Raw genomic sequence first — 12,424 nt, forward strand, 5'->3', positions numbered from 1 at the left:
GTTACTTTCGGTCAACCGCTGACCGCAAAAGTTCCCACCATTGGCTACAATGGAGCGCATAGGCGCTACATTGTATCTGTGCCGTGTGCTGCCTGACAGACACTACTGGAGCACACAGCCAATCAGGAGAGTGCCACGACGTGGCGCTCCCTGATTGGCTGAAGGGACCATCTTTGACACGAGTCAGGGGGGGTCCTGGCAGTCGGGGAAAGGAGTCCCATGTGTGAACATGGGACCCCTTTCAGTGCATGGTCGGGTTTCCGTTTTATTATTTTGCCAAGTACGTGGATTATACTAAGGTCTCATTCTACACTGGATTCTGTGAGTATAATTTTTTTCACAGGTACCCCAAGGATTCTACAGGGACAAGAGTACCGAGCCTCGTGTGAACATAGGTAAGTATGTATGTTTGGAGGTGTGCATGTATGTAATAAAATTATACTTTCACGGTGTGTGTGTCCTGTTTTTTTGGGTTTTTTTTTTAGTAGTAGTACTACAGGTACCAGCGGGCCCGGTTTTCCACCGCATGCTGGTACTATTGGTTCTCCAAGAACCAGCTTGCGGGGGAGGCTTGCTGGGACTTGTAGTACTGCTACTAAAAACAATATTCACATTTTTTACACATGGCTATCAGCCCCCCATCCGCCGCCCTTGGATGGGGGGGACAGCCTCGGGCTTCACCCATGGCCCTTGGGTGGCTGGAGGGGGGGACCCCTTGATTTAAGGGGTTTCCACTCCTCCAGGGTACCCCGGCCAGGGGTGACTAGTTGGGTATGTAATGCCAGGGCCGCAGGGACCACTATAAAAGTGTCCCCGGCTGTGGCATTATGTACCTGGCTAGTGGAGCCCGGTGCTGGTTTCAAAAATACGGGGGACCCCTACGCTTTTTGTCCCCCGTATTTTTGGAACCAGGACCAGGCGCAGAGCCCGGTGCTGGTTGATAAAATATGGGGGAACCCCTGTCATTTTTTTCCCCATATTTTGTCAACCAGGACCGGCTCAAAGAGCCAGAGGCTGGTTATGCTTAGGAGGGGGGACCCCACGCAATTTTTTTTTACTTTTTTAAGACTTTAATGAACTTTTTAAGGTACACAATGAAGCCCTCCACGGATCTCACAGATCCGGCCGGGATTCCTTGTGTTTTGTCAGGCAGTGTTTTACTCATCACTCCCGTAAAACACTGCCTGATATTACGAATCACATTGACATCGGAAAAAACGAATGTGCAAAACTAGGCAGCTAAGTGAATGACCGTATCAGGATTAAAAAAGTTGCAGTAAAATGCACCCGATACCATTCGAGATCAAACACCCTTCAAAACGTCAAAAACACGAATATTAGTAAATAAACCCCCTGGTTGGGACTGAAGGAACTGCCAACGATTACTGACATGTCGTCTACTGTCACTGCATATGATTCTGTCACCATTGAAAGAATGGTGGAGGATTATAAGAGTGACCGCATCCAAGTAGGCACGTCAGACAGTCCGTATGTATACTGGCAGGAAAAAGAGGCAATTTGGAGGCCCTTGCAGAAACTGGCTTTATTTTACCTAAATTGCCCCCCCCCCCCTCAGTGTATACTCCGAAAGAGTGTTTAGTACAGCCGCTCACCTTGTCAGCAATCGGCGTACGAGGTTACTTCCAGAAAATGTGGAGAAGATGATGTTCATCAAAATTAATTATAATCAATTCCTCCGTCGAGACATTCACCATCAATTGCCTCCAGAAAGTACACAGGGACCTGAGATGGTGGATTCCAGTGGGGACGAATTCATAATCTGTGAGGAGGGGGGTGTACACAATGAAAGTGGTGAGGAATCGGAGGATGAGGAGGAGGTGGACATCTTGCCTCTGTAGAGCAAGCTTGTGCAAGGAGAGATTAATTGCTTCTGTTTTGGACGGGGCCCAAACCAACCAGTCATTTCAGTCACAGTCGTGTGGCAGACCCTGTCGCTGAAATAATGGGTTTGTCAAAGTGTGCATGTCCTGTTTATACAACATAAGGGTGGGTGGGAGGGACCAAGGACAATTCCATCTTGCACCTCTTTTTTCTTTAATTTATCTTTGCATCATGTGCTGTTTGGGAACTATTTTTTGAAGTGCCATCCTGTCTGACACTGCAGTGCCACTCCAAGATGGGCCAGGTGTTTGTGTCGGCCACTTGGGTCGCTTAGCTTAGCCATCCAGCGACCTTGGTGCACCTCTTTTTTTCTTTGCATCATGTGCGGTTTGTGGCCTATTTTTTAAATCTGCCATCCTGTCTGACACTGCAGTGCCACTCCTAGATGGGCCAGGTGTTTGTGTCGGCCACTTGGGTCGCTTAGCTTAGCCATCCAGCGACCTTGGTGCACCTCTTTTTTTCTTTGCATCATGTGCTGTTTTGGGGCCTATTTTTTAAATCTGCCATCCTGTCTGACACTGCAGTGCCTCTTCTAGATGGGCCAGGTGTTTGTTTCGGCCACTTGGGTCACTAAGCTTAGCCATCCAGCGACCTTGGTGCACCTCTTTTTTTCTTTGCATGATGTGCTGTTTGGGGACTATTTTTTAAATCTGCCATCCTGTCTGACACTACAGTGCCACTCCTAGATGGGCCAGGTGTTTGTGTCGGCCACTTGGGTCGCTTAGTTTAGCCATCCAGCGACCTTGGTGCGCCTCTTTTTTTCTTTTCATCATGTGCTGTTTGGGGACTATTTTTTAAATCTGCCATCCTGTCTGACACTGCAGTGCCACTCCTAGATGGGCCAGGTGTTTGTGTCGGCTACTTGGGTCGCTTAGCTTAGTCATCATGCAACCTTGGTGCAAATTTTAGCACTAAAAATAATATTGTGAGGTGTGAGGTGTTCAGAATACACTGGAAATGAGTGGAAATTATGGTTATTGAGGTTAATAATACTATGGGATCAAGATGACCCCCAAATTCTATGATTTAAGCTGTTTTTGAGAAAAAACACCCGAATCCAAAACACACCCGAATCCGACAAAAAAATTTCAGGGAGGTTTTGCCAAAACGCGTCCGAATCCAAAACACGGCCGCGCAACCGAATCCAAAACCAAAACACAAAACCCGAAAAAAAATTCCGGTGCACATCACTAGTGGACACATGTTGTGCTTTACGTCCACAGTGAGTCCCTAATGCTCACTCTCATTAAAAACGAAACTTACACACACTCTGAGCACCCCACAACCCTGCTACTGGTCCCCCCTAAATAAATACAAAATAATGACACTAGCCCTCCATAAAGTATAAAAACACAATCCAGGCACTCACGTGTGCGAGCTAGGTCCAACGTGTACACACACGTGCATGCCAGCACATGACCTCATTCAGAAATGTATGCAAACCCAATGGTGGTGATGTGCTGCACATACTGTATGTAAGACCAGTTCAGCATATGTGCAGAACAGGTCCGCAGTGCAGAAAAGCCACAGCACTTTTTTTTTTTTTGGGGGGGGGGGGGCAGTCGAAGCTGGCCACCATTCCCAAAATTAGAAAGCAACAGCAGATGTCTCATGTACCACCAATAACCAGGGTTGCCAACTTTCTGGCTGCTCCCTGCAGGAGAGGGCAGCCAGCTCAGCGCAGCAGGGTGTGGGGAGGGCCGAGGTGATGCGGTATAGGGGCACAGCGGGGGCATGGCTACATATTGGAGGGAGCACAGGGGGGGTGTCAGTCGCAATCGCATCACCGTAGCCACGCCCCTTCTATACAATGCTGATATTACAAGCATTGTACAGTGTGGGGCAGGGTTATGATGGCACGATTCAGCGCGAATCACATCAAGTCCCCTAGGACCACCCACTTGTGCTCTGTAAGTAGGCAGCTGAGTGGGGGTGCAGGGGGGGTTGCGGGAGACTTGCCCACCCTTCCAAGGGGCGGGGACTGGCACCTGATTTTTGGGAGCCCCTCAGCCATTCCGGGAGGGTAGGCAAATATGCCAAAAACAAACGTGCCTATTTCACACATGTTTACCCAGCTTCTTCATATAGCACACAGAGAACTCAACTATGCTGCGACGGCGTGTAGTGCCCAAAACCTCTAGCAACCTCCGGTGCCCATCATATGCCTGCCGTTGTCTCCACATTTCAGCAGTGGTCTGTTTCTCCCCCGTTCCCTTTGAAGTGCAATAAACCATTAACGAAGACTGACATTTTATTTTTTATTAAGTAGTAAGTGGGCGTTGTATAGAAATAACACTTGCTGTTAGTATCTACTGTACTCTGGTACTTTAAGGCAGAACCAGGTAGAATTGCTGAGCTTTGTTCTGGCCTGGGTGACATTATGGAAGGGATACAGTATATACAGAAGCATGACTGTCAAAACTCTTTGGGGTCTGTGTACTAAGCTTTAGAGAGAGATAAAGTGGACAGAGTTAAACTACCAGCAAATCAGCTTCTAACTGCCATATTGCAGGCTGTGTTTGAAAGATGACAGGAGCTGGTTGGTTTGTACTGTATCTCCATTCACTTTTATCTCTCTCCAAAGCTTAGTATATACAGTAGACCCCTATGTCAGCTGAGCTCCTGCCTCTCCAGGATGTAACTACGGTTCTACTACAGGTCAAAGGTCACCATGGGACTGCAATGCCTGCACTTGCCATTATATGAATTATGAAAAGTGACAAATAATATATGAAATGCATTTTAATTTTTTTTTATATTCTTTTGTAGATGGACATTTTGGAGAAAAAGCACATAAATTGGAAGCTACTGATGTTACATTGAGTTTAATAAGAAAAAATTTGACAACCTCTGATAATCTGACTCCTTGTCTCTGTGCCATCCAAGTATATGCTTCCAATGGTGTGTATTTCTCATGTGCTCTAGAACACAATTAACACAATTCTGTGAATAAGAATGTGTATACAGTATATTGTATGATGCAGTGTTTTGAAATCACAATTCACTGCAAATCGCATCATTGGCCACTGCTTTCACTGACGTTGGACGTCTCCTTTGAAATCTCCCAGAGGTGAGGTTAAAGAGTAGGTAATTATGGCTTATCAGTCTTTTTGTATCTGTACCTGCAGACAGTAGATTCAGTTTGTTGGTTTAACCACTTGCCTGGCATGTTTGCATCGCTTACGACCACACCAGGCAGTGCATTGCAACCAGTCAGATACACAGCATGGGCGGCTGCGGGAAGAGAATATTCCCGTAGCAGCTGCTCTAAGAGTGAAAACACGATCTCTCTGCTTCTTTAAGGCAGGTCCCTCATGCAGGTGCTTCTGTTCACCCTCCCACAGTGTCTGCCTTGCCAATTACTGCTCGGTACGCACAGCAGAACCCCTACCCAGCCCCCTTGTGTGCATCTGGTAACTGTTCAGATGAGCAGGCGCTGGGAAAATCAAAGTTGCAATGGTCCCGATGTTCTGGTGGAGACAATCCGGTGTTTTTTTTTTATTATTTTAAATAAAATCGTTTGGATAAGCTGAAATACATGGTTTTCACCTAATCGCTCATTGAAAAAAACCTAGCAAAGGCCCTCATTCCGAGTTGTTCGCTCGCAAGGCGATTTTAGCAGAGTTACACACGCTAAGCCGCCGCCTACTGGGAGTGAATCTTAGCTTCTTAAAATTGCAAACGATGTATTCGCAATATTGCGATTACAAACTACTTAGCAGTTTCAGAGTAGCTTCAGACTTACTCGGCATCTGCGATCAGTTCAGTGCTTGTCGTTCCTGGTTTGACGTCACAAACACACCCAGCGTTCGCCAAGACACTCCTCCGTTTCTCCAGCCACTCCCGCGTTTTTCCCAGAAACGGTAGCGTTTTTATCCACACGCCCATAAAACGCCGTGTTTCCGCCCAGTAACACCCATTTCCTGTCAATCACACTACGATCGCCGGAGCGAAGAAAAAGCCGTGAGTAAAAATACTATCTTCATAGCAAAATTACTTGGCGCAGTCGCAGTGCGAACATTGCGCATGCGTACTAAGCAGAAAAACGCTGCGATGCGAAGAAAATTACCGAGCGAACGACTCAGAATGAGGGCCAATATCTGAGCAATTTTTAGTAAAATCCAATTCCCAGCTACTGTAAGTGGTTAATAGATATTCAGGAGAATGCAGTCTATCATGCTCCATAATTATTAGTAACTAAGGGCCTGGTCCAGAGGTGTATGCAATGCCGATGTTCGCGCAGTTCAGCGATTATTTGCTGCTGCGAATGCAGGAATACGCCAGAAAACTCTTTCAGTGTATGCATACCACTGAGTGTATGCAGCGACCGCTATTACATATGGAGTCACTTACAATAGACAGACAGAATAAATCAACCACCTGCGTGCCTTGCTTGTGAAAAGGCTGCTGGAACTCAAAGTGACTAACACCAATCACTGAAATACAATACAAACAAGGAAATGGTTCCTGCGCACTGAAAAAAGGTATATGACACTTAACTTTAGGTGTCTAAAGACATTTGGCCCAAATGGAGTGATTGACAGGCAGAGGCGGTAGCGGGGCTGGAGGGGGCGTGTCAATGGGGTTAGAACGCCGTTGGTGGGGTGTGGGCCGGACAACGTAGGTGTGTCAGGACAGTTGCGGGGGAAAGCTGCGGCAGGTGCTTGATGTCACACACAGCCGCTGCGACCTGGCATGCGGAAGGTAGCCGCCTGCTAGTGCAGCTAGAATGCGCAGGCAATGAGCTACTTGGCAGGTGCAAAAGCATCGCCGCTGTGCATATTGATTATCCATCTGCAAAGCTGTGCAGTGAGGCCCCCATTAGCCTTAAGCATGTTCGTAAGAGAAGCGCGGTGGTCTCGGGAGGAGGTAATGCCATGCCCCTGCTCCAGGTCACTAGGGCACTGCTTAGAAAGAACTTTAATACATGCGTGATAGTTTTCCACTAGGATGCTTCAGAAAAGTCAACATTTATATTCTGAAACAGTGGACCTCATTCTATCTATAATATTCTTAAATCCAATCCCATAAATTCCTGCTAAGAAAGGTCAGATGAGCAGACTAACAGGTCTATTTACTAAGCCTTACATAGAAACATAGAAACATAGAATTTGACGGCAGATAAGAACCACTTGGCCCATCTAGTCTGCCCCTTTTTTTTTTTTTTTATCCTTTAGGTAATCTCAACCCTTTTTGAACCTTAATTCTTTGTAAGGATATTCATATGCCTATCCCAAGCATGTTTAAATTGCTCTACAGTCTTAGCCTCTACCACCTCTGATGGGAGACTATTCCACTTATCCACTACCCTTTCTGTGAAGTAATTTTTCCTTAAATTTCCCCTGAACCTCCCCCCCTCCAGTTTCAGTGTATGTCCTCGAGTTCTAATATTTCTCTTCCTTTGAAGAATGTTTCCCTCCTGAGCTTTGTTAAGACCCTTGATATATTTGAAAGTTTCTATCATGTCCCCCCTTTCCCTTCTCTCCTCCAAACTATACATGTTAAGATCTTTTAGCCTTTCCGGGTACGTTTTGTGATGTAGGCCATGCACCATTTTAGTTGCCCTTCTTTGTACACTCTCTAATGTATTTATATCCTTCTGGAGATATGGTCTCCAGAACTGGACACAGTATTCCAGATGGGGCCGCACCAATGACCTATACAGTGGCATTATCACTTCTTTTTTCCTACTACTGATTCCTCTCCCTATGCAACCAAGCATCTGACTTGCCTTTCTCATTGCTTTGTTGCATTGCTTTCCTGCCTTCAAGTCACTTGAAATAGTGACTCCTAAATCCCTTTCCTCCTCAGTAGTTTCCATTATAGTACCCTTGATACTATATTTTGCCTTTGGGTTTTTGAGACCCAAGTGCATGATTTTGCATTTTTTAGCATTAAACTGTAGTTGCCACGTTCTTGACCATTTCTCAAGCCTACCTAGGTCATCAATCATTTGTTTTACCCCTCCCGGTGTGTCTACCCTGTTGCATATCTTTGTATCATCTGCAAAAAGGCATACCTTCCTTTCAATACCATCTGCAATGTCACCAACAAAGATATTAAAGAGAACTGGACAAAGTACAGATCCCTGGGGTACTCCACTGGTAACATTTCCCTCCATAGATTGCACTCCATTAACTACAACTGTCTGTTTCCTATCCTGCAACCAGGTTCTTATCCATTTAACTGTTTTATAATCCACCCCCACGCTTTCAAGTTTATTTAGCATTCTGCAATGTGGGACAGTGTCAAATGCCTTACTAAAGTCTAGATATGCTACATCTACAGCTCCCCCTTGATCTATTATTTTTGTCACAGAGTCAAAAAAGTCAATAAGATTTGTTTGGCATGATCTACCACCTGTAAATCCATGCTGTTTTGGATCCTGTAAGTTGTTTGATTTAAGATATTCCACAACTCTTTCTTTTAATAGTTTTTCCATTACTTTCCCTACTACTGATGTAAGGCTTACTGGTCTGTAGTTACTTACTTCTTCCTTGCTTCCACTTTTGTGCAGTGGAACTACATTTGCTCTTTTCCAGTCCTCTGGAATAGCACCTGTATTTAGTGACTGGTTAAATAATTCTGTTAACGGTGTAACCAGCACATCTTTTAGCTCTTTGAGTATCCTTGGGTGTATCCCATCTGGTCCCATTGATTTATCCACTTTTAGTTGTGAAAGTTCTGTTAGGACCTTCTCCTCTGTAAATGTACTTTCAACTACCTTATTTTTATGAATGTCCTTGCAACTTAACTGTGGCCCCATCCCTTCTTCTGTAGTAAATACTGAGCAAAAATAATTATTTAGGTGATCTGCTATTGCCTTGTCACCCTCCACCAAATGCTCACTCTCTGTCTTAAGTCTTATTATTCCTCCATTTGATTTTCTCCTTTCACTTATATACTTAAAAAAAGTTTTGCCCCCTTTATCTACTGACTGGGCCATTTTCTCCTCAGCTTCTGCCTTTGCACGTCTGATCACTTTCTTAGCATCCTTCCGTCTGTCAAGATACACCTCTTTGTCATTATTATTTTGAGTCTGTTTGTATTTCCTAAAAGACATCTTTTTTGCTTTCACACTAGTTGATACTTCTTTTGTGAACCACACTGGCTTCCTAACCCTTTTGATACAAAGATCAGTTGCACTTAGTATTGCACTTTTCAGTTTTTCCCACCTCTCCTGCACTCCTTCCAAGTTCCACCAGTCCACCAATGAATCACTTAAACATCTCCCCATTTTTGCAAAATCAGCATTTCTAAAATCCAACACCTTTGTTTTTGTGTGACAGGAGTTGGATCCTGTCTTTATACTAAACCATACTGCTTGATGATCACTGGATCCCAGGTGCTCACCCACATATATGTCGGATATCCTATCACCATTTGTAAGAATTAAATCTAATATTGAATCTTTGCGAGTGGGCTCCATCACCAATTGCTTGAGAGATGCTCCCTGTAAGGAATGTAGGAATTTGCCACTTGTAGCTGAACTTGCAAAAGACCCCTCCCAATTTACATCAGGTAAATTAAAGTCTCCCATGATTATGACTTCTCCCTTTAAAGCCATTTTAGTGATGTCCAACAATAGGTTCCTGTCCAAATCCTGCCCCTGGCCTGGTGGTCTATAGATCACCCCAATGCGAATAACACCCTTCTCCCCGGTTTCTATGGTGACCCAAAGGGCCTCAGTTTTGTCTTCAATATTTTGTATTAAAGTAGCATTTATGCTTTTTTTTCACATACATTGCTACCCCTCCTCCTATTCTTCCTATTCTATCCTTCCTAAATAAATGTATCCTGGTATAGCTATGTCCCAGTCATGATTTTCATTGCACCATGACTCTGTAATTGCCACAAAATCCAGGTTATCCCTTGTCATTATCGCAATTAGCTCTGGAATTTTGTCTCCTAAGCTCCTAGCATTTGCACACATAGCTTTAAGAATTTTGTCTGTGCATTTGTTATTAGTAGCCATGTCCAGACTGTACAAAATAAATGACAAGTTTAAAGTTGAAATTACCTGTTTGGGGATGTTGCTCAGTGTTTGATATATATATATATATATATATTTTTATTTTTATTTTTTTATTTTACTAATCAGGAATCACTCTGTGTCCTTTACACCATGAATACACCTCCCTAAATGTAAAGATATAGTACACCTGACCACAATGACCAAATGATCAAAGGAGGTAAACACCAGAGAGCATGCAATAATAAACTATGTTTCACTGTGCAACTTCCCCACACATGCAATGCCAATTACAAGCCAATCATTACATCAAAAAACATACATGAGTTTGCATAAGAGAGAGCTGTAGTGAGCAGATTGGGGATGTCTTTTCATAGTGTAAAAAGACAGATAACATTGGTACAGGTGAGAATTCAGATTGTTTTGGTAAGCTATAGCCATAAATTTGAGTAGTTGCGGATGAAGTGGAAAGGTCTAACAGCGTTCCTAACACAGATTTAAGTTATAAGTATGGGTTATTCAGGCTGGAGTAGTTTGATGTGTAGAGGAACTGGACTCACATTTGTTTGAAAGCTGTCCTTCAGTGGTCCAGATTGTGGATTGATTGTTGTCCTTCTGTTTTCCTTTGGTTTAACGTTGGTGTAACGTCAAAATTATTTTTAAATTTGTAGTTATCCTTTGAATAATGTCCTTTGAAGTAATGGCCCACAAGCCTATGGCCTAAGCCTTCCTCATGCTCTTTAAGTAATGGACCAAGCATGTGAATACACTGATTACACCCAAACTCCAATGAACCCTCCCCCAGCAATGACTAGTAATAAAAGTTTAAAGAAAACAAGTGAACAAACCAACCGAGATTTATCACAGTCATGCCCTCATGCCTATAATCAGGAGATAACATTCCAATTTATCAATAGCAACCCATCATGTGCATAAGCTATCTAATATAAAAGCAGATGCCTTATGCCTATAGCAATGCTATAATTCTTAACACCCAATTTGCTAATTACTATTTCAGTGCAATCAGTAGTGATAATCTGCAGCTCTCATTTACAATAAACCTAGACAAGTATATATTCACCAGCAGTTATTTGAGTGCAATGTTCTGCAGGAGTGTAGAAGATGGAATTACCAGCAGTTATTTGAGTGCAATGTTCTGCAGGAGTGTAGAAGATGGAATTACCAGCAGGTATTTGAGTGCAATGTTCTGCACTCAAATTGGATGGAGATAAGGTGGACAGAGATAAAGTACCAGCCAATCAGCTCCTAACTGTCATTTTTCAAACCCAGCCTGTTACAAGGCAGTTAGAAGCTGATTGGCTGGTACTTTATCTCCATCTACAGTACTTTATCTCCATCAGGGGCGGATTGGCCCACTAGGACACCATGACAGATTCCGATGGGCCGGTCCTATGAATAGACCCCTAAAAGCTTTATTCAGAAAAAAACATAGGGTCTGATTCAGAGGTGGACAAAGTTGCATGAGCAGCTGCTATTTTGCTTGCAGGGGATCTGTGGAAATATGCTAATGAGCCACAGAGACACCCACTACCGGCGTATCATATCTGCCGCTCATATACATGAGCAGAAACATCGGGAACAACAATTGAGCTAGCAGATCTCTGAGCAATCCTATGCTGTCTCAGACTGAGCGGCTCTGCTAAGATGTCGGGGCCTCTCCACCTGCGTATAAATTTGCAGTGGCTGAATAGGGAAAACCTAGAAAATGGTCCAGACCAGGGGGTCTCCAGAGGTGGGGCTGCAGCTCAGTTCAAAATTCAAATAGAGGAGCAACACCAACTGCCAGTGAGTCAGTCTGAAATGGCAGTTGGTGACAGTTGGTGTGGCTCCCCTATTTGAAATTTAAAATGACCTGTAGCCCTACCTCTGGAGCCATCCCTTGTTACCTCCCCCAAATGCTGACTACTTGTCATTCACTTTACAAATAAATCATCTGTGCGCGCTATCTCTAATCAATCATGCATGTGTGCAGTGTGACTTTGCCACGTGTACCGTTGAAAAACATTGCTCCACTGCATTGACACTGCCTGCACCTCTGGATCAAGCCTATAATCATTACTTCTGTAACAATTCTATGCTATGGACTATTGCTAGTGCATTTTAAATAATACTAATAATGATCAATTAAATATTTATATTTTTTATTATTATTATTATTATTATGATAATAATAATAATAATAATAATAATAATTATTATTATTATTATTATTATTATTTTTGCTGTCTATCTATAGAAAATAAAATAAAGCAAGATGACACCAGCCTTCATACAGTGGTATCAGAAAAATGATGAATGACTTTAGCAGCCAACCCTCGTGTCACACAGACAATTTACAGTTGCAAAGGGGTCAGCTGGATTATTTAAAGAATGATCAGTGTGATTTGTCAGCTGCTTGTGTCTTTACTATTGCCTATGATGATGATGTCTTATGGCACATGGATCTCATTTAAAAGGGGCAAGAGTCTAGCCCAGCTTCCCTAATTAATTGTTTTCTGCAATTTGCATTTGTTAAAATAAGCTTATACT

General features: G+C 43.5%; 1 protein-coding gene across 2 annotated transcripts in view; it reads left to right on the forward strand.

Annotated features, from left to right (window-relative positions):
* Window positions 1-12,424, forward strand: part of AGBL1 (AGBL carboxypeptidase 1) — a 1,210,518-nt gene that overhangs the window by 137,239 nt on the left and 1,060,855 nt on the right. For both annotated transcript variants that reach the window (XM_063925754.1, XM_063925755.1), the window contains one exon: window positions 4,672-4,803. In XM_063925754.1, coding sequence (XP_063781824.1) covers window positions 4,672-4,803 — 132 coding nt within the window. The remainder of the gene's footprint in view (window positions 1-4,671; window positions 4,804-12,424) is intronic.

The sequence above is a fragment of the Pseudophryne corroboree genome, chromosome 6 (genome assembly GCF_028390025.1).
Source record: "Pseudophryne corroboree isolate aPseCor3 chromosome 6, aPseCor3.hap2, whole genome shotgun sequence".
Lineage (NCBI taxonomy): Eukaryota > Metazoa > Chordata > Amphibia > Anura > Myobatrachidae > Pseudophryne > Pseudophryne corroboree.